Here is a 23765-nt window from a genome sequence, read left to right on the forward strand (position 1 = left end):
CAAATTCTTATGTTTATGCAGTAGATGAGGTTAGAGGAGGAGACACGTTTACCAGAGCAGGTCAGAGCATGACTCATGTTATGACTCCCCAAAGTTGTATCATCATCTAAGGAACATATTTGAATGTGATAATATGCTCTTTATATACCTACACGAGAGCAACTCTGGCTCCCAGGTGGAAGACAGACACTTTTACTGGCACCCAATAAATATGCGAACATTCACTCCTATCATCATCTGCACCGGGCACCTATTCCCAAATGCCTTGCAGCAACTTGTAGCACCGTGACAGCGTTCCCCAAACCACACACAAGGGCAAGAAGATCGGGGATCAGAAGAGGACCACTAAGATCCTATTTCAATCATGCACCACCCTAGAGTCACACAGAGGTACAGCACAGAAACTGGCCATTCAGCCCATCGAGCCCATGCCGACCGTCAGCCACCTATTTACATTAATCCCTCCACTGGTCAAATCCACTTTAAATGTCCCCATATTCCCATTAACTTGACCCATATTCTCCCACTCTCCCATGTACCAGTGGGAATTTACCGTGGCCAATTAATCGACCAACTTGCTCAGCTTTAGGTTTGCATTGCTATTTTTTCAAAATGGTCAAAAGTAGAGCTCTAGTCTATTGTCGCTCCTACTTTGATTGTCCTTGGACAGCAGTGTTCATATGCTGCAGAGATAGCTCGGAGAGAATCAAGGGAAAACTGTCTTCAAATTGTTGACTAGAATTTGTATAATACAAATAAATAATAAACTAATACTAATATCTAAAGCCATACCATCATAATATCACTGATTGTCCGGGCCCAATAACATTAATGCAATGTGTATAATAAACAAATAATAATATCCACAACCTTTTCCCACACAGAAGACAGTGGCTGCCAGGGGAGGTAGTTGAGCCAGGTACTATAACACCTTTTCAAAGCCATTTGGCCAGGTGGATGGATAGGAAACGTTTAGAGGGATATGGGCTAAACATGGGCAGGTGGGACTAGTGTAAATTAAGTATCTTGGCTGGCATGGACAAGCTGGGCCGAAGGGTCTGTTTCTCTGCTGTATGACTCTATGACTGTAATATCTATAGTCCTCTCATCTACAATCAGCTCCATTCCATGCCACCATTCTTTTCCATTCCACCTTTTTCCCTTAATCTCTCTACCTTCATGCATCTATTTTCTCACACTTATTTATTTACTCTCATTTCCATTTCATCTCATCTCCTCTACAATCTTCTCTTCGCCTTGCCTCCTTTTCCCTCTTGACTCATAACTTCTATTCTCTCTGTTTTTCTTTTCACTTCGTAAGCTAACGTTCTTGCATTTCACCTCACTCTACATCTCTTCATTTATCTTAATTACATGTCGGAGGAGGGGTCACGACCCAAAAATGTTGTCTACCCATAACCTCCAGAGATGCTGCCTGACCCACTGAGCGACTCCAGCACTGTCCTTTTGTATCTGTAGTCTCCATTCTCTCTATATTATTTCTGCACCTTGCTCCTACTAGCATGCATCTGTATTCCTCTCTCATTCACCTCTTCTGCTCCTCCCTGTTCATTATCTGTCCTTTGTTCTCCTTGTGTCCCTCTCTTCTCACTCTTCTCTTAGATGTGGATCTAGCTAGCAGAGTACTATGTGTGTCAAAATAAATATATGGCTTAGTTTGCACCAATGGTGATGTTTGAGAGCTTATAGTTCCTAGGTGATAATACAGTATTACCAATAATTTGTCCAATCACATTAATGCAATAGGCAAGGAAGCACACCAACACCTCTATTTCCCAAGAAGACTAAGGAAATTGGGCATGTCTCCATTGATTCTTACCAATTTCTACAAATGCACCACAGGAAGCATTGCATTGGGATGCATCTCAGTTTGATTAGGCATCTGCTCTGCCCAAGGCGAGAAGAAATTGCAGAGCATTGTAGATGCAGCCTAGTCCGTCACCCTTCCCCCGCCTCCATCCACTCCATCTACACAACACACTATCCCCAAAAGGCCAACATAATCAAGGACCACACATACCATGAGATTCCCTCACCTTTCCTCTCCATTCGGGCAAAAGATACAAATGTTTGAAAGCTCCTTTCACCAGATTCAAGAATAGCTTCCTCCCCATTGTTACCAGACTCTTGAACAAATATCCCATAAGCTACGGATATATTCCTGATTTCCCAATCTACCTCGTTGTGGTCTTTTATAAAACCTTCATTTTCTCTGTAGATATTCTGCACTATGTTTTCTTTCTCCTTTCCATTATCGTCTTCATCTTTATAATTTAGATATATAGCGTGGAAACAGGCCCTTCATCCGATTGAGACCAAGCCGACCGTCAGTCACCTGATCATACTACTTCTGTGTTATCCCAATTTTGCATCCCTACTATTTAGGGGCAATTTTACAGAGGCCAATGAACCTACAAACCCACATGACATTGGGATGTGGGAGGAAACTAGAGTGCCTGGAGGAAACCCACGTGGTCACAGGGAGAACGTGCAAACTCCACACAGCAAGTCCCCGAGGTCAGGATCGCATCTGGGTCTCTGGTGCTGTGAGGCAGTGGTTCTACCAGCTGTGCCACTGCGCCACTCCTAATTCACCAAATTATATGCACACTAAGATCACCAGAGAAATTTAGGACTTTTCACTTCACCTGTAAATATTCCCCTCATGACGTGATGTTCCTTATGTCAGCCAATTTTCTGCACAGAAAATTAACTGTAAGAAGTGAGAAGTTTAATAAATGTTGGAGATAAAATAATCATGTCTCCTTTCTGATTTCTGTTGTTTATATCTGTAGTTATTCAGTTATTATCCTCTTTCATTTCCTGTATCTAATTTGCGATGAGTTAAAAGATTCCGATTGTTACTTCCTGGTTCAGGCTCTCAGTCACTTCTTGAGAATTCTGATTGGCTGAGAAGATCCACAGCATCATTCCTTTGGTAACACATCCCAATGTGGTGCAGCGGTAGAACTGCTGCCTCACAGCGCCAGAGACCCAGGTTCCATCCTGACATTGCATCCTGTCTGTGTGGAGTTTGCATATTCTCCCTGTGGCCACGTGGGATTTTTCTGGGTGTTCTGGTTTCATCCAAAGACGTGTGTCTTTGTAGATAAATTGGCCTCTGTAAATTAACCTGAATGTGGATGAGATGGTGGGATAACAGACAACTAGTGGGTAATGGTCGGCATGGACTCGGTGGGCCAAATGGCCTGTCTCCGTGCTCTAAACTACACTAAATCCCAAATACCTTGTAGCTTCATGTACAGTTGGACTGATAAGAACTCCCTGTACAGAAACCCATCACAAATTCTGGACCCAAAACAATTGTTCATTGCTGCTTCCAAAATCCAGCAAAATCCAGAATTTTTAGGCAATTTAATGATTGCTTTTTGCTGTTTCACCTTTACAATTTCACCTTCCCGTAAGAAAATTAACACAAGAGGAATTGACCTTTCCTGAGTTGGAGGTTTTCTCAACGGATATTAACTTGTCACACAATATCATTTATTTTTTTCTGTAGATATATTACATATTTGTCACTATTCAGAACAATTGAATTGGGTTATTGACTTTTGGTGCATTGTTTCATTGTGTCCTGCTTTTGCTTAAAGGCAGGCTCTAAATATATGATACCCTCAATCAAGTGGTGTTGTAAATTGTGGCACCCATACACACCCATGTTGGACAAATATGGCACTTCATTCTAAAATTGATTGCATCATTAACAACTGCAATGCTAACAAAACAGTGAAACTTTGTGTTATTAAAGATCAGAAATATGGATCTATGAAGAAAAGCAGATCACCTGCGAATGACTCTTGTTGGCCTCGGAAGGGGCTAAGCTGACTTTTCTTTCATCCTTTTATCCAGGAGTCTGAGCCAGTGAGTTCTTCCCCTGATAGGATGTTCAAAGTGGTATTTATTGGAAACTCCGGGGTTGGGAAGAGCTCGTTCATTCACCGTTTCTGCTACGATCGATTTATCCCTGAAACTAGTGCCACAATTGGTAAATATGAAACTTCTAACTGCACTTTAATTATAAAAAAAACGTTTTTTCTTTCCAGCTGAATGTTTTTCTTGTAAGTTGTCATACGTCACCAAGGTTAACAAATGTCTCAAATGAGATTGCTGCATATTGGAAGTGGCTCTTACAGATGAGATACGAACCATGGCCATATCTATCTTCTCAGTCTGATGTAACATATACCATAGCATGCTTTGAAGAACACCAGGCATGTTGCCCTGTGTCCTAGCCTCAAACCATACCTAAGAATACCTGCGCACTTAGTTAATTGCTATATACAAACTTCTTGACTTAGTTTGTGCAGTGGAAGGAACTATGTGTTTGTGACCTAGTTGTGTGCAAATTAACTGCTACATTCCCATCCTACAACATGGACTACATTAAAAATGGTAACTTATGGTTTGCACACAAAAATGCTGGAGAAACTCAGTGGGTGCAGCAGCATCTGGAGCCTGGACTCTGGCTCCAGATGCTGCTGCACCCACTGAGTTTCTCCAGCATTTTTGTGTACTTTCGATTTTCCAGCATCTGCAGTTCCTTCTTGGCCAACTTATGGTTTGCATTGGGATGGCCTGAGGTAACAAAGTGGCATTTCAGTTTCAGTAAAGCTTTCTTTTCTTGTGGAAAATATTGACACTTGCTGGAATTCGGCTTATTGCCTCTGGAGGGAATATACAACGTTTTATTGTATACTTTTCTTTAATAAATTGGTGTTTCGCCAAACCGGTTTTGTAGAAACTCAGTGAAAGCTGGAACAGTTGTCCTTAAGCACATTCTTGGAACCTAAATCATGCCACGTGATCATGCTTAAGGATTGAATCACGTTTTGGAACTTCACTTCCATGGGAACTCAGTATCTAGACCAACCCATTAAGACCAGAACCATTAAGTTCTGGCTTGCAATTAGTGAATGATAAAACGATAGTGACATTTGTGTCTGTCTATACCAGTTGTACAAAAAACAGATCTCTCTTCTTTCCTCCTAGGAGATAGTGATCGACTGCTCACTGATGGATAGGAAAGGTTTAGAGGGATAGGGGCCAAACGTGGGCAAATAGGACTAGCTTAGGTGGGCATCTTGGTCGGCATGGAGTAGTTGGGCTGAAGGGCCTGTTTCTCTGCTCTATGACTATGTATCTATGATACATGATAAAACAAACTATGTCTCTATGCAAATTTGCAAACAGCAATGTGCAGTGGGACATAAACAAAATCCCCCCCCTGTCCCACCAACTAGATAGCCCTGCTGTTCATGTTGCATTTACTCTTGTATTGTTCTCAAATCTCCAGAGATTAACTAATTGCTAGAGAACTGCTGAGAGGAATTTGGAAGAAAAATTATAGGGCTCATTAAAAATAAAATCTTTGAATTCTCTTGCTTCTTGTTTACCGGTTATAACAATATTGAGCATGGGCCAAGATTGTTTGACATTTAGAATTGATCTCGTTGCTGGGTGAAGGTGGTGCCTAATGCCCCTGTCCCACTTAGGAAACCTGAACGGAAACCTCTGGAGACTTTGCCCCCCACCCAAGGTTTCCGTGCGGTTCCCGGATGTTCCCGGAGGTTTTTGTCAGTGAATTCAAAACCGGCCGCGACTAAAAATAGGTTGCCGTATTAAAAATCGGTAATATTTTAGTTCAAGCCGGTTGCAATGCTAGTTGAAGGTGGTTGCCGGAGGTTGCAGGTAGTGGAAGGTAAGACCTTTTTTTCACCCAGTTTTATTCCACCAGGGAGGTCTTACCTTCCACTAGCTGCAACCTCCAGCAACCACCTTCAACTAACAACGCAACCGGCTTCGACTAAAAAATTACCAATTTTTAAAACAGCAACCTATTTTTAGTCATGGCCGGTTTTGAATTTTTTGAAATAATTGCCGGAACATAGAAGAAGCGGAAACCACTTTCAACCATTGGGGAGACTAACAAAAACCTCCGGGAACCTCCGGGAACCGCACGGAAACCTTGGGTGGGGCGCAAAGTCTCCAGATGTTTCCGTTCAGGTTTCCTAAGTGGGACAGGGGCATTAAGAAGGGAAACAAACTAAATAAATCTACCCTTGGAATATTGGCCAACCAGTGTTGGAACTGTGAAGCTGGGACAGTTAGAGAGAGGAAGTTATGTGATATATTTCCTGGAATGTGTGCAGCGAGGACTGGGAATCCTAACCTGTGCCTTGTGGAGTAATTTCCAAGTGAGCTGTTACTTTGGAATTCAACTGGCATCCAGCAAGTCCAACCAGTCTAGAATCACATTAATATAACAAGGTTAATTTCTGCCCATCACAACAGTAAATGTCTGTGACGTTCAGAAAACAAACTGTGTGTGGTTACTTGTTGGATGCCATGAAACCTGATCAGCAAGTTGTACAGGTGCTTTGACAATGGAATCACTGGAGATGATCTTAACGACGTTAATACTCCCTTCTCCACCTGGAGGCCTGAGGTTGAGAGGTGAGCAGGTTATCTCTTGTGGAATTAAAACGTGTGTGGTAATTGAAGGGGTGGCGCAGCGGCGCAGCGATAGAATTGTTTCTTTACGGCGTCTGAGACTCGGGTTCTATCCGGACTACGGGTGCTGTCTATATTGAGTTTGTATGTTCCCCCTGTGATCACATGGGTTTTCTCCGGGTGCTTTGGTTTCCTACCACGTCCCAAAGATGTCCAGGTTCGTAGCTAAATTGGCTTCTGTAAATTGTCCCTTGTGTGTGTAGGATAGTGCTTATGTACGGGGTGATTGCTGGTCAGTGTGGACTTGGTGGGCCGAAGGGCCTTATTCCACTCTGTCTCTAAAGTCTAAAGTCTAATGTCTATTGACATTCCCAAAGAATCTTGCGGATGAAGCTTAATGTGGAGAGATGGTGGTGAGAGGCCACATTGACGAAATGGCCCACAAGCAAAATACTGTAGATGCTGGAAAGCCGGAATTAAATACGGAAATGCAGGAGATATTCACTTGGCTAGGCAACATCTGCTGAGAGAGACATGGACCTAATGTTTAAGGTTCACGACTGTTCACCATGGTGTAAGTATCCTTATTGTAAAGGGAGTGCTGGAAATGTAGGGATGCTTGTACATATATAAATCCTTAAAACAAGCAGACACGAGGGTGGCTATTAAGGCATAAGTGGAACAGTGCGCAGCTGGTAGAGATGCTGGCTCACAACGCCAGAGCCCCGAGTTCGATCTTGACCTTAGGTGTTTGTATGGAGTTTGCACGTTCTCCCTGTGACTGCGTGGGGTTCCTCCAGGTGCTCATATTTCCTCTCTCATCCCAAAGACGTGTCGGTGGGTATAGGCTAATTTGCCCTCTGTAAATTACCCCTAGTGTGTTGGGAGTGAATGAGAAAGTGTGATAACATAGAACTAGTGTGAAGGGTGATCAATGGTTGGTGTGGACTCAGTGGAGCTATTTCCATGCTGCATCTTTCTAACAGTTCAATCAATCATTAAGAGGTTGCCTGTTAAAGCAGATGGGAACTTGGGAGTTATAATTAGGGAGATGGAGTACAACAAATTATTTTACCTCTGTACCTTCCAGTTTTACTTCCTGTGCTGACCACCTAATTTTAGAATGGATTTAAAGATCCTGGAGAGGATACCATACACTAACAGTATCTACACACTAGGGATAATTTTTTTTTTTACTTAAGCAAATTAACCTACAAATCTGTTTGTCTTTTGAGTTTGGGAGGAAACCGGAGTACACTGAGGAAACCCACGTGGTCACAGGGAGAACGTGCAAACACCATACAGACAGCACATGTAGTCAGGAACGAACCCTGGTCTCTGTAACTTGTTGCAGCAACTGTTTGCAAGATTGGGTCCAGGAATTAGGAACTTCAAGTACGAGGGTAGATGGGCGAAGCTTGGACATGCTAGGCAAGTAATGACAGGAATGCAGGGCAGTGGTGGAGTTGTGTGTTGGGGTTTGAGGCAGTGATGGAGATAGTTGGAATAAAACATAACGAGAAGCGGGTTGACGGAGGTACAAAGGATCATGATATCTCGATAAAGTTAATAGAGTGATGTTGTTCACTTCAGGATGTTGTTCAATGGGGCAACAGGCACAGATTTTATATTTTGGGTAAAAGATACAAGTGCAACTTTTTCACTTAGATTTGTTAGGAACTGGAAACCATTGGTTGTTGATGTGGTGAAAGTGGATTCAATGTGTGCCTTTCAAAAGACAATTGGGTTGGTACTTGAGAGAGCAGGTAATCTATAGGTAACAAAAAGGAACTGCAGATGCTGATTAATAACAAAGATTGACACAAAATGCTGGAGTAACTCAGTGGGTCAAGCAGCATCTCTGGAGAGAATGTATAGATGAAGTTTCGGGCAGGGATCCTTTTTTCAGACTGAATGTAGTGGGGGGGGGGGGAGGGGGGGGGGGGGGGAGGGGGGGGGTGGGGGTTAGGGGGGGCAGGCAGGAAGAAACTGGAAGTGAGCAAAATGCAGGATAAATCAGGGCCAGCAACAGATGACCTCAGGCAAGGAGGTTCCCCAATACGCCGATTGCCAGCTAGCGACTCTGTGATCACAAGAGGGACACGTCGTAGCAAACCGTCGAGCTGCTTAAATGACTTTTAGTGGAGGAAGGAGGGGAAAGGGGGAGGGAGGTATACGTATAAGTGAAATTTAGAAGTATAATTTAGAAGGTAATTTGTAGGGCTGTAGGTAAAGGGTGGGGCAATTGTACTGATGAGATTAGTCTATGAGGAACTGGCATAAATGCAGTGGGCCAAATGGCCTCCAATACTGTAATAGTTTTATAAAAATGATACATTTTTCTTAAAAAGGAAAGGTTTCCTTTGTCGTTACTATTTATTCTCCTAATAACATGATATATTAACTATAATTTATCATTTGAGCTGTTTATGGGACCTTGCAAGGGTGCAAGGGACATGTTGGCCAGCATGGGTTAGTTGGGCCGAAGGTCCTGTTTCTACGCTGTAAGACCATGACTCTATGAAATACAGTTTAGTTGTTTAGCTAAACCGAGATTAGATTTGGGTGTTAAAAAAAAAACCTATCTATTGAAATGCACACTTAAATATAAGTGCTTCAATCTGTATTCTCTCAGTGGTACATTTGATGCAACTGTTTATTGTTCTCCTCTCCATCTGGTGTGGTTTAAATTAAATGAGCTGCAGATAATGTGATTTCTCTCTAATCTCTGGGGGATTAGAAACTGCTGCTTCTGCACCGTTTTCACTTTATTTTCTCTCTCTCTCTGTCTTGTGACAGGCATTGATTTCCAAGTGAAGAGTTTGGTTGTGGACAATAACCGAGTGGCCCTCCAGCTCTGGGACACCGCTGGCCAGGAAAGGTGATTGTCCTCACATCCACCCCATCCTCATTGTTGAGGGGGAAGGTATCTCTTATCACTATCAGCTCTAGGATTGAACGTGGTTGATTTTTAATAGACATTAAACCTGAGGTGTCGGGAGTTGTGGGAGACAAGTCTATTGGAACGGAAAGACGGCAGCTCTAGATTATTCCTCCATATTTGTCGATTTATCATAGGCTATGTTATGAGATACAGCATGGAAACAGGACCTTTGGCCTACAGGTCCACCTCGACCACCGATCACCCATCCACACTTGTTTTATGTTATCTCATTTTCCCATCCACCCCTTCATACCAGGGGCAAGTTACAGAGGCCAATTAACTGACAACCACACACAGCTTTGGGATGTGGGAGGAAACTGGAGCACCCAGAGGAAACCCATGTAGTCACAGGGAGTACGTGCAAACTCCATACAGGCAGCACCTGAGGTCAGGCTTGAGCCTGGGTCTCTGGCTCTGTGAGGCAGCAGCTGTGCCACTCTGTTACCACATTTCTATCTTGTAGAATTATTGTTTCAATAATTGCACCAATCTCTCCGCCTCCCCCCTCTCCCCCTCTCCCCCTCTCCCCCTCTCCCCGCTCCCCGCACTGCACATATATGTGTGTGCTGGTCCCAACCGATATCAATGTGGAAAATCAATTTATATAAATGTGTCTGCAGTGCGAATGAGACTCCATTAGTTTCTTTATTATTGAGCAGTTGTTAATTTACTGGACCTAAGGGCCAGAGATGCGAGTTGAAATCTTGCAGTGTCAGCTATGCAAATTAGATAGATTTCACTAATTACCTTGAAATTCTTTTTAGAAAAAGCCAATCCAATCTCAATAACGTTGACCAAAAACCAGATGCATTATTGTAAAAACACAGCTGATTATTTTTATAGTGGCCAGACAGGGGTGCAATGGTAGAGTTGCTGCCTCACAGTGCCAGGGACCCAGTTTCGATCCTGACTACAGGTGCTGTCAGTATGGAGTTTGGATATTCTTCCTGACACCACATGGGTTTTCTCTGGATGCTCCTGCTCCCCCTCACATCCCAAAGATGTACAGGTTTGTAGGTTAATTGGCTTCTGTAAATTGTCCCCAGTGTGTAGGATAGAACTAGTGATCGCTGGTCGGCGCAGACTCGGTGGGCCAAAGGGCCTGTTTCCACGCTGTATCTCTGAACTAAGTTAACTAAATAATCTGGGATTCTTTTTAAGTAAGTAAGTAAGTAAGTTTATTGGCCAAGTATTCACATACAAGGAATTTGCCTTGGTGCTCCAAGGCAAAAAGCCAATCCAGTCTCAGTAACTGAACCCTTCTTCAAACAGAAAGTGGATTCTGAACCTCAATGCCACTGACCCTTTGTCCCCAGAGATGTTGCCTGATCCACTGAGTTTCTCTAGCACTTTGTGTCCATCTTTGGCATAAACCAGCATCTGCAATTCCTTCCCAAATGTGGTTCAACACCATTTTCTCTGGAGCAACTGGGAATGAAAACCTGAAAAACAAATGCTAGATCAATATCAACAGACAATGCTGAAAACATTCAGCAGGATAGGCAGCTGTTGTGGAAAGTGAACATGTAAACATTTCAGGTCTGAGACCTGTCACCAGTACATGTGTTGGGCTATTTTACTTGATCACATTTGAATAAAATAATTGTTCCTCTTCCTGACATAATTTAAAATAATGTTACTAAGCTAGACCATTCTTGCAACAGATGTCAAAATGAAATGTCTCACCTGGCATTTGGCTGTTAGAAATATTCAAGGTTATACCTCCGATTACGTCTTGATATCAATAATCCTTTGATGTGTTTTGTACTTTTTAAATCACTTTTCCTTGTTTGTCCATGTAATGATGTTCACATGAGAATACAAGAACCAAAGAAAGCAGGAGAAGGCCACTCAGCCCCTCTAGTCTGACCCACCATAGCGTCATACAGCGTGGAAACAGCCCCCTTGGCCCACCATGCCCACAGCGACCAACATGTCCCATCTACACTAGTCCACCTACCTGTGTTTGGCCCATATCCCTCTAAACCTATCCAATCCATGTACCTTTCTAAATGTTTCTTAGACGTTGCCTCGACTATCTCCTCCGGCAGCTTCTTCCATATATCCACCACCCTCGGCATAAAATAATTACCCCTCAGGTTCCTGTTAAATCTTCCCCCCCCCCCCTCACCTTAAACCTATGTACTCTGGTTCTTGATTCCCCTAATCTGGGTAAATGACTGTGCATTTACCCAATCTATACCTCTCATGATTTTATGCACCTCTAGAAGATCACCACTCATCCTCTTGTGCTCCATGGAATAGAGTCCTAGTCTGCACAACCTCTCTCTATAGCTCAGACCCTCGAGTCCTGGCAACATCCTCATCAACCTTTCCTGCACCTTTTCCAGCTCAATATGATCATGGCTGATCTATGGTGGCCTCAACTCCTCTTCTCAGCCATTGTAATATAACCCTCCATTCCTCGAATTTTCAAATACTTATCTATCTCCACCTTAAATACAACGGGCTCTCCATCACCCCCTAGGGGTAGACAATTCCAGAGATTCATTACCAATTGTGGTGACAAAGCTACTTGCAATTAGTTGGGGAAAAGGTTTCTGCTGACAAAGTAAAGGGTACTCAAAATGTCTTGGGTTTTAGCAAACTACGAGTTTAATGCTAGTTCAATTGTCTTTTTGTGATACTTTCATTCAAGATTTCGGAGCATATCCAAGCAATACTTCCGCAAAGCCGATGGTGTGCTGGTGATGTACGATGTTACATCTGAGGTCTCCTTCACAGCCGTAAGGAACTGGATAGACAATGTCCAGGTAGGAAATTGCCGAGGTTGCCTAGCAGATAGTTTCCATCATATAGACAGTTGTCGCTCTTGTGATTCTCAGAATATATTACTTTTTAACATCAATTTCAATTAACAAATTGATGTTAAAACGTAATATATCCTGAGAATCACAAGAGCGACAAATGGATATATTGGTGTTTTGATGACTGGCCAACTGTGGGATAAAAGCTGATGTTGGAGGGAAATGTGTGTTTGAACTGTACCCTGATTCTGGCTCTCACGTGAAGTGCAATTGTTCTCTTAATTAGAGTCATACAGCGAGGAAACAAGCCATCGGCCCAATTTGCCAACACTGCCCAACATGTCCCATCTACTCTAGTCCCACCTGCCTGCATTTACTCCATATCTCTTTAAACCTAAACTATACATGCACCTGTCCAAATATTTCTTAAACGTTGCGATAGTACCCGCATAAATATCCTTTGACTTTGGCATTACGGCTCAGATCGGGACAGACACAAAGGAAATCTCATGGAGCTGTGGTAAGTTTCTCAAACAAGTTGGTTAATTCAAGTCCTTAACAGTAAATACTGGGAAATACTCTGAGAGAACCCAATGATTCACAGCACCCAAGCCCTTTTATATTCTCGTGACACAATGTGGATTTGACATTTTTGGTATAATTCATCAGTCGCCATGGTTTATTTGCATTCTTTCATCCTTGTTTTCTCCCTCATAGCTTCTCTGAACTTCACCTTTCTGTTTCCATCTCAATTAATTAAAAAAAAACATCTGCCCATCTATCTGCCAAATGTGTAGGTTTAATAAAGAACACTTCTTATCTCACGATCTGTTTTATTGCCCTTGGCCTGGTTTACAATATTCTACAGTTTATTTTACTCCATCTAGCTGTGCCCTGTAGCCCAAACCCCTCCTAAATCTCTTTACTGACTTTTCTAACATGACCTTTAAGTTACCTTCACTATGTTGGCCTCTTGCCCATCATGCTTCCCCACCCAGTATGTATGCTATTGGGGTAAACGTATTAAAATTTGCCCATTTATCTTCTAATTTCCAGCATTTCCTACATCAGCTGGCATTTATCAGCCCTTGGTGGACTGCTATATTAGAACCTTCTGATTATTTTATGCAGTCCAATTTTTGGATGGCAATTTGTCTGAGATGGTCCACCGGGAATGTTTTGAATCATGATTGTGTTGGTCGAGGGCTGATTTTTGAACAGTATTTCTTTAGGGAATAAACTGCTGCTTACCAGGGATTGTGATTTGTCACCATGTGGCTGTGCAATTCGATGGATGTTCCCCAAAGATTAAATGATGTAGACTTGTGACTTTAGGAATACAGTGCGGAAACATGCCCTTCAGCCCTTTAAATCCACACCGACCAGCAATCACCCCGTACACGAACACTATCCTACACAGCAGGGACAAAGTACAATTTTGCCAAAGCCAATTAACATACACATCTGTACGTCTTTGGGGTGTGATAGGAAACTGGAGAACCTGGAGAAAACCATGCGGTCACAGGGAGAACGTACAAACTCCGTACAGACAGCACCCATAGTCGGGATTGAACCCGGTTCTCTGATGCTGTTAGGCAGTAGCTCTATTGCTGTGCCACCACGCCATACATTTGATCTATTTGAACCTTTTAAATAGCAGTCTGAGTACCATCGGCCAGGAAACAAACTCCGTATTATGGTACCATAAAACAAAGGCTAACACATCTATTGTGGTTGAAAGTATATATTTTCCCCTGTTGGATTGATCTTAAATCTAGATTTGAGAATTGGAAATAAAAATGACAGCAGCATTTTCGTTGCCTTGTAAAATATTAATATTTTACTCTTCTGATAAAACAGGAAGGAATTGATGAAAGGGCAGTAATTTGTCTACTTGGCAACAAAACAGATGTTCTGAACTCTGAAACGCAAGGGGTGTCAAAAGTAGAAAGTGAAAGGCTAGCAAAGGTAAGTGATTTTAAGTCCAAGATTATACTTTGCCAGTGTTTGATTAATGCAGCAATAAGAATATATGCAAAGATTAATGCCAAGAATAGTGGCTGAATTTGCATTTTGTAATGTTGCTGAGAATGCCCAAGTTTCACTCTTGTGATGCATAAAACCAATTTCTGACATATTGAAATAAAAAATGTTCTTGGTGATCCTCTGCTCCTCACAAGCTTGCATGTCACTGTTTTATAAACGCGAGCAACTCACAACCTGGGGCACAAGAGCCTGTAGATGCTGAAATCTGCAGCCAACAACAAAACAGCTGGAGGAACTCATGAGGTGGAGCAGCATCTGTCTGAGCATCAACAGGACTGGTGCAGGGTCTCCATCTGGAACGTCGACAATTCCTCCTCCCCCCCTATAAGATCTATAAGATCCCCCCTCAATCTTCTAAATTCTAGCGTGTACAAGCCGAGTCTTGACCAGAAGACCAGAAGATACAGGAGCAGAATTAGGCCATTTGGTACATCGAGTCTGCTCTGCCATTCTCTTGCTTCTCCCCGTTACATTTGACACTGTTACTGGGTCTCTGCATTCACTGTAGGGCAGCAACTCTACCGCTGCGCCACCGTACATCTGTGCTGATATATGAAGGAGGAATCGAGGGGAAGGGCAGGGGCAGGGGCAGGGGTAGGCAGATATAAATAGGGGCTTGGAGCCTTGCAGGGAAAAGAAAATCGACACCAAGGAGTAATTGGTGTTCTTTTAACTTTTAATAAATCCTCCTTCCTTATCACAGTAAGATCCAAGTCGTAATTAATTATGTGAAGTCAGCAGTTTAATTTTTTTTTATTTAAAAAAAAAAGCTCTTCAGGAATATGGCTCTCCCCCAAACAAAATTACACTTTCAGATTAGAAAGTGTAATTAGAAGAGATAAAGGTGTTCGTAAAATTAATTTAAATAGGAAGTAGATTCAGTCTGAGGCCTTAAAGGGGAAGGACAGTTGCTCCTGCTGCCTTGTCACCATGCTGTAAATGAAGATTGATGTGTGGAACCTTTTCATATCACCCATATCACGGTGGTGCAGCGATAGAGTTGCTACCTCAAAGCGCCAGAGACCCGGGTCCAATCCTGACGATGGATGCTGTCTGTACAGAGTTTGTAGGTTCTCCCTCGTGACCAGCGTGGGTTTTCTCCGGGCGCTCTAGTTTCCTCCCACACTCCACAGATGAGCAGGTTTGGTGCTTAATTGTCCCTAGTGTGTGTACTATAGTGTTAGTGTGTAGGGATCGGTGGTCGGCATGGACTTGGTGGGCTGAAGGGCCTGTTTCCACGCTATAGTGTCTCCATGACTGAATCTGTGACTCCATAACTCTGATGTGACTCTGTGACTCTCTGTCTCTCTGTCTCTGTGTCTCTATAACTTTGTGAAGTGTCTCTGTCTCACTGTCTCACTGTCTCTCCGTCTCTCCGTCTCTCCGTCTCTCCGTCTCTCTCTGTCTCTCTGTCTCCGTCTCTCCGTCTCTCCGTCTCTGTAACTTTGTGAAGTCTCTCTGTGACTCTCTGTGACTCTCTGTGTCTGTGTCTTTGTGTCTCTGTGACTCCATGAATGACTCCGTGACTATGTGAATCCTTTTCCTTTAAGGGCCTGTCCCACTTGGGCGACATTTTCGGCGACAGCTTGAAAAGAGCTTGTCGCGGCGTGGTCGGGGCATGACGCGGCGTGACACGGGGTGACGCATGTCGTTCGCAGTCGCTGAAAAAAATCGCAAAGTGGAACAGGCCCTCAATGGAGAACCTATCAATCTCTACTTTAAAATTACCCAATAACTTGGCCTCCACCACTGTCTGTGGCAATGGATTCCACAGATTCACCATCCTCAGGCCAAAGAAATTCCTGCTAATCTTCCTTTCTTTGCATTACTTTGTGTGTGTTTGTGTGTGTGTGTGTGACTTTTCAATATTACAAGTAGTCATAAACTAATATGACAGTAATATATTTTGTTAGTAAGTGAGGAAAAACCTCTTTACTTGACAGTAATTAGCTTGGTGAATGCAGTACCACAGCGAGTGGTTTGAGGTAAATATTGTTGATTCCTTTGGGGGAAGGTAGGCACTGTAGCGAGAAATTACAGTTTCTATGTGTTGAATTCAGTCAAATAAACAGCTTGGGGGAGATTTGAGTGGAACATAACTCGAGTGTAGACTGATTGGTGTAGACAGTCGGTGTAGACTGAGTGGTCAAATGGCCTGCTCAAATGCGATAGGTTTTATGTGACAAAGATACTGAGTTTTGAGGATGAAAGAGGATGACTTATCACATTCATATCTCATCAGGTTGAGTCTATTGTATGAGTGATTGCTTCAGTAGTCCATTTGGATGAGTTCCAGCTCTATCTGAGAATTACAGACCAATTATTTCGAAGAGAGTTGTCAAGTGGAACAGAATGAACAGTAACAGGCCCTTCGGCCCACAACGTTTGTGCTGAACATGATGCCATGACCAATTTTTATCTGCCTGCAGCACAGTGTCCATATCACTCCATTCTCTGCATATCCGAATGACCATACAAAAAACCCTTAAATACCACTATCATATATGCCTCCACCATCACTCCTGGCACAAACCACCCTCTGTGTAAAAAAATTGCCCCACACATCTCCTTTAAACTTTTAAAAAAGCATTAATTATTTTATGGGATCCTGTACATATATATCATTGATATTTATTTTTTTATTTTTTTTGTAAATGGATACATGTAGGATCACTGAATTCTCAATGATTTTCCAAAATCAGTAGTAGCATTTAAAACTTTTTATTCAGGCACAATGGTCATACGGCATCAGAGTAAAGCATTAAATTATTTGCTGACATTAACTAAAAACTGAACAAATCACAACTGACAAAACAATGAAACTATAGAGTTGCATAAAAAGGACTAAAGACTGAACATGGCGAGCAGACAAAAGACACGAGACACTTAACTAATAACTTTCACACAGAACACACTACTGGAAACCAGGCTTCCTTATCTATATGGAATGATTAGGATGTATCAAACACCTCGCCCCACCTTGTATCATTGTTCCCAGTTCTGCCCGAGCTCCTATCGGTTGATAGACTCAAAAAGCTGGCGTAACTCAGTGGGTCAGACAGCATCTCTGGAGAAAAGGAATAGGTGACGTTTTGGGTTGAGACCCTTCTTCAGTTGTCCTATCAGTTGTATCCTTACGTTCACAAGCTGCGTCTTGCCACTGTGTTTAGCAAACCTGTTGCCAAGCAGTTAACGGTCTTTTTTAATAAACTGACCCCGATCAGTTTTCCGCACGCCCGGTTGCATGGATTGGCCGACCCGAGATACCCAGAACAAGTGTCTGTGGATCTTTCCCTTTTTGCTGTTTTTGAACATTTCTTTTAATGTAATGTCACTTGATGTTGGATATTATGACATTATTGGAAATAAAATATATTCCTGAATGTCTTGAAAATATAAACACAGTTTAATAATCCATTAGTCTGATTTATTCAATCTTTTACACAACTTGTACATAATGTCCACCACAGATATTACCATTTGCCCAAGGTATTTTAACAATGTATTTATCGGGCAACACTATCACAGTAGTAGAGTTGTTGCCTTACAGCACCAGAGGCCCGGGTTCGATCCTGACCTTAGGTGCTATCTGTATGGAGTTTGCATGTTCTCCATGTGACCATGTGGGTTTTCACTGGGGGCTCTGGTCTCCTCCCATATTCCAAAGATGTGCGGGTTTGCAGGTTAATTGGCTTCCGTAAATAGTCCCTAGTGTGTCGGATAGAACTATCGACAGGTGATCATTGGTCGGCACGGACTCAGTGGGCCGAAGAGCCTGTTTCAACATTGTACCTCTAAACTAAAATCAGTGGAAGGTAGTTCTATCTCTTTAAAATGGGATTAAAGTTTGCAATGTAAATTATGCAATACCTGTAAAATACTGACTAGCAAACTTCTGTTTCTTTATATGTATTAGGAGTACAATGCAATTTTCTATGAATGCAGCGCCAGATCAGGATACAACATAATGGAACCACTGATGCATGTGGCAAGGTAAATTGTGGCTTATATCCACATTTGAAACATGTTTGCCTGAAACAATAAAACAGCCTGAAATCTGTCTGTTTTCATCAGCTTTGTCATTGGTAAAGAAGTAAAAAGAAGTAAAAACATTATTCAACATTTCATGTCTTCTTGATGTTGAGGCAATGTGTCAAATGTGTCCAGCGTTTCCAGCCCTGAAGATGTTAGCGCAAAATGTCAAATGTTAACACTGCCTGACAATTATTTGTAAGCTCGTGACAGGGCAGGCATAGCTGTGGTTTAACATCACATCTCAAAGAGCAAACCTCGGGCAGTGCTGTGCTCCTGATTAGCAGCCCAGAGTGTGTTCTTAGGAGTGGGTCTTGAACGAACCTTCCGATCCATAGGTGAGAGTGCCATGTCTGGGACAAGGCTGACATTTCAAAATAATCAGCATTCCAAGGGCGGAAAAAAATCACCTCATGTTGAAGCCTGGAGTTTTTTGTTGTGAAACTTAAAAAGCAACGCATTATCTTGATTTCTGGAGAATTATTTAAGCTTGAGGTTAAGAAATGGAGGGGGAAGGAATCCATCTGACCAGTTGCTTAAGTTGTTCAGGTGTGTTAAGGATAGGATATTTTGTGCCGTGCAGGCCTCCACCAAACATTGGCCTAGAGAACCTAGTTTATCTTTAGTTCCATGAAGAGCAAAAGCATTTGATTTAATGAAGTGATGATACATTCACCAAATTTGGAATTTGTTTTTAATGCAATAGATAGCTGGATACGGCTTAGTTTTGTTTATTATTGTCACGTGTACTGAAAAGCTTAGTTTGCGTGCTATCCAGTCGGAGAAAAGACTATACATAAATACAATCGAGTCGGATAAAAGACAACTATTAGTGCAAAGATATAACACTGAAGTCCGATTACAGATAGTTCAAACGTCTCCAATGAGATAGATAGGTCAGGACCGTATTCTAGCTAATGTGAGGACTGTTTGGTTGCCTGATAGCAGCTGGAAAGAAACTGTTCCTGAATCTGGAAGTATGCGTTTTCAAACTTCTGCATCTCCTGCCTGATGGGAGAGGGGAGAAGAGGGACTGATCGGGGTGAAACTGGTCCTTGATTATGCTAGTGACCTTGCAGAGGCTTTGTGAAGCGTAGATGGAGTCAATGGATTGGAGATAGACACAAAAAATTGGAGTAATTCAGCGGGACAGGCAGCAATCTGAAGAGAAGGAATGGGTGACGTTTTGGGTCGAGACCTTTCTTCAGACTAGTCACGAGAAAGGGAAACGAGAGATATTGACGATGATGTGGAGAGATAAAGAACAATGAATGAAAGATATGTAAAAAAGTAACGATGATAAAGGAAACAGGTCATTGTTAGCTGTTTGTTGGATGAAAACGAGAAGCTGGTGCGACTTGGGTGGGGGAGGGATGGAGCAAGAGGGAATTCATATCACTGAGCTGTAAGCTGCCCAAGCGAAATATGAGATGCTATTCCACCAATTTGTGTTTAGCCTCACTCTGACAATGAAGGAGACCTTGGAGAGAAAGGTCAGTGTGGGAATGGGAAGGACAATTAAAGTGTTTAGCAACCGGGAGATCAGGTAGGTCCTGGCGGACTGAGCGAAGGTGAGGCCGGTTTTTATGGATGTAAGAAAATTGTATTCATATGCGCCAGTCTTGTCCCTGTGATTCAAACAACATATGGCATCATTAGGAAAATAAAATACCTAAGGCACTTCACGGAGCATCACCAGCCAAAAATATTATAGCAAGCAAAAGAATATATCAGGATAAAAGACGAAAGCTTGATGAAAATGCATAAATATTTAACACTCTAAATGAGGCAAGGGTGGCATGGTGGTGCAGCAGTAGAGTTGCTGCCTTGCAGCGCCAGAGACCTGGATTTAATTGTGACTAAGGTTACTGACCGTACAGAATTTGTACGTTCACCCCGTGACCGCGTAGGTTTTCTCCGGGTTGTCCGGTTTCCTCTCACACTCCAAAGGCGTACAGGTTTGTAGGTTAATTGGCTTCGGTAAAGATTGTAAATTGTACCTCGTATATAGGAAAGTGCTAGTGTATGTGGATCACCGTTCGGCGCGGGCTTGGCGGGCCGAAGGACCTGTTTACTTGCTGTATCTCTAAACTAAACTAAACTAAAAGTTGGAGAGCATTAGATTGTAGTGTATTTGATCATGTAATTCAAAATGCATTGATATTAGATCATGTGACCTAAGCTGCAGAGATAATGGACAATGAAATTCAAAATGAAAGGCAAATAATTCTATTATGAATCAAGCTATAAAATATACAACTGTTATCTAAATACTCTGGCAATAGTGGAACTTCTTCATCAAAAGGTTCAGGATTTATTTTTAAATATAGTATTAACCAACCAAATGGCATGTCTTTTTAAAAATGTGTTCTGTTGAAATGTATACAAGTAGCAGATTCAGAACAAAATGGTATATTTTTTTGTTAAACACTGTATTTAAAACATCCGCTTGCAGATTATTAAGCGAACAGGAAGACAAACAGAGAGAGGATGCCTTGCGCCTTGAAGATGATGTCTGTGACAAAAAAAAAGGCTGCTGTAAATGAAAACGATCAAAGAACAACCACCACTGCCAGAGAAATCAGATGCTTGAATGCATTTATGGCCTTGCTGGACATTTCTGAGCGATAAGATTTGCTCTGTGCTTCACCACATTTGCCTTGGAAACCCCTTTTCCCCCAAGCCCTTGAGTTTGGTATTAGTTTGAGCATCTACAACACGGATTAAACCCTGACACAGGTGATGGAGTTTTGTGTAAGCACGATAATTTTAGAATAAATGTGACTGTATGGACAGAAGCTGTAGCACCTTTAACAAACTGTGACAAAATGCCTTGCCCATTCTTGTAGCTGTTGTTTTATGTGGCATTTGTTCATTAATTTACTTTACTTTAGACTTTAGAGAAACAGCGTAGAAACAGGCCGTTCGGCCCACCAAGCCAACGCCGACCAATGATCACCCCCATACATCAGCACTATCCTACACACTAGGGATAATTTACAATTTACAGAAGCCAATTAACCTACAAACCTGTGCGTCCTTGGAGTGTGGAAGGAAACCGGAGAAAACCCACGTGATCATCGGGAGAACGTACAAACTCCGTACGGAGCATCGGTAGCCAGGATTGAACCCGGGTCTCAGGCGCTTTAGGGCTGCAAGTCTACTGCTGCTTCATTGTGCTGCCAATTTGTGACACTTTGTGTGGTGCAGAGCAGATGCAATCTTGAAGCACACACTAATTGCGGATGCCAAGCACCCTATGGATAGGTTTGCTGAAGCATCAGTTTGCTACACGAATATTTATCCAGACTCAAAATATCTGCATAGAGTTACTTCCTATAGGCCAAGTAGAAAATATATTAGCAGAACAATTTTTTATGACAAAATCCATATAATGTGAACAAAATGAAAAATTATTTCTATGAAATTACTTGTTTATATCAAGCTCATCTTAAAGCCTTGAAGACCAGAAAACTGTAGAAAATAACAGATTGGTATCAAATTCTGCTGTATATTTCCCACAGGTTTATGGTTAAGATTGAGCATGGGGGCTCTGTTCAAATTATTTTGAAATTGAATTTATGTTGTACTTTACCTGAAAAATAGTTATTATTGTTTAAAATATGCTGTGCCAAAGGTAAATTAAATGTGTGTGAGTGGGCAGGGGGATTGGAGGAAATGGGTATGTCCTAAGTAATCAATCTATTCCGTTGAAATATTCCTGAATTTCCTTTAAGGTTTCACAAATAAGCATTTCAAAGCAACCAAAATTAAAAGAGTAATACTGTTTATAAATATTTTGTTACAAAGACTGAATAATTTTCAAAATGTCCTTTATTGTTTCTTGATTCTGACCCTATGGTGCACAACTATATGACTCTATGGAAAGACACAAAATGATGCAGTAACTCAGCAAGTCAGGCAGGATCTCTGGAGAATTTGTTTAAGAAGGAACTGCAGATGCTGGAAAATCGAAGACAGACAAAAGTGCTGGAGAAACTCAACGGGTGCAGTAGCATCTATGGAGCGAAGGAAATAGGCAACGTTTCGGGCCGAAACTCTTCTTCTGATCTCTGGAGAATATGGATAGGTAATGTTTTGTGGCGGGACTCGTCTCCCAACCCAAAACATCAACTATTGAAGTTCTCCAGTGATGCTGCCTGACCTGCTGAATCCATGCAGTTTATTGTTTCTACTCTATGACTATTGCTTTCTACTTGGAAGGCTATTGACCCAAGTCTATTTCCGCTACCTTCATGCTAACATGTCGAAATTAATTCAGGATTTTACCATGGTAAAATTATAAGCAGGTATTGATTCAGCAACACAAAATGTTACATAAGACTACAAAACGCACAGGATGTTTGAAATCTTAAACGAAAAAAGATCATGTTGGAAATATTCAGTAAATCAGGCAACATTTTACAGAGAAAGCGTTAATGTTGTGCATTTAAGGACAATTTATCAGAGGTTAATTCTAAAGTGTGTTTTGCTCAAGTCAAGTCAAGTTTATTCGTCACATACACATACAAGATGTGCAGTGAAATGAAAAGTTGCAATGCTCGTGGACTTTGTGCAAAAAGACAAACAAACAAACAACCAAACAAACTACAAACAGAATGTAACAGAATCACATATTCTTTTTCATATTAAATATTGCGGGCGGAAGGAAAAAGGGGAAACAAACAGCAATTAAAAAAAAAAAAAAAAGATCACTCAACTCAGTGACTGCCTAATCCACTGAGTTGTTTCTGATTCTTAATGTTTTACATGTGCCAATGAGTAGATGTCAAAAAGTTATGTATATTTTCCTTCCCGTGGACATGTCATATGTCCTTGTATTTTAATAGAAATTGTGCCTCATTTTTGCCAACATGTATTTGGTGGACAAACATTTCTTTGTACAATTTCAGACGTGTTGGTTATAGCTGTCACGTCCTTGATGTAATCCTTGCCAATTACAAAAGAACCTGCATTTAGAAAGCAACTTATCAATCCTGAAGGCCTCACAAAATACTTTACATGTGCAACATTGTTTGAATCACAGCTACGGTAATGTGGAAGAACCATTAGATATTTTATAGGGAGGCTTTCTCTTTTCCTTTACAATACAGATTTGAAGTTTGAGAATGCATTGTAATATCTACATAAAAACATTTTCATGATTTTAATCCGATACTTTAATACAATTTCAGCAAACGCATTGCTTTTTTTTCTTTATTTACTGCAACTATTAAAATCACACATTAATGCATTCATTCAACTCAAGCGATCTGTTGGGCTGACTAAGAGACCTAAAACGTTAAATATTTCTCTCAACTCCCTCCTCTTGTGTACCAAAGCTATTGCCTCTGGCAATAAAAATATTTTATTGATCCAATTGATCACGTTTTATTAAATCCAAAAGATTATCCCATTCATTGGTAGCATCATTAGCAGGACTAACAACAGTCAGCTCTTTAGATGATCTATAACACAGTGAT

The 23765-nt window shown here is 41.7% G+C and overlaps 1 protein-coding gene across 2 annotated transcripts in view; it reads left to right on the plus strand.

The window, feature by feature from the left end:
• cracr2b (calcium release activated channel regulator 2B) overlaps positions 1–22957 on the plus strand; it is a 115709-nt gene extending 92752 nt beyond the window's left edge. For both annotated transcript variants that reach the window (XM_055649689.1, XM_055649688.1), the window contains 6 exons: positions 3892–4027; positions 9292–9373; positions 12096–12210; positions 14065–14172; positions 18167–18243; positions 20738–22957. In XM_055649689.1, coding sequence (XP_055505664.1) covers positions 3892–4027; positions 9292–9373; positions 12096–12210; positions 14065–14172; positions 18167–18243; positions 20738–20828 — 609 coding nt within the window. In that variant the 3' untranslated portion in view covers positions 20829–22957. The remainder of the gene's footprint in view (positions 1–3891; positions 4028–9291; positions 9374–12095; positions 12211–14064; positions 14173–18166; positions 18244–20737) is intronic.
• The last annotated feature ends 808 nt before the right edge of the window (positions 22958–23765 follow it).

This window comes from Leucoraja erinacea, chromosome 18, assembly GCF_028641065.1.
Source record: "Leucoraja erinacea ecotype New England chromosome 18, Leri_hhj_1, whole genome shotgun sequence".
Classification (NCBI taxonomy): Eukaryota; Metazoa; Chordata; class Chondrichthyes; order Rajiformes; family Rajidae; genus Leucoraja; species Leucoraja erinaceus.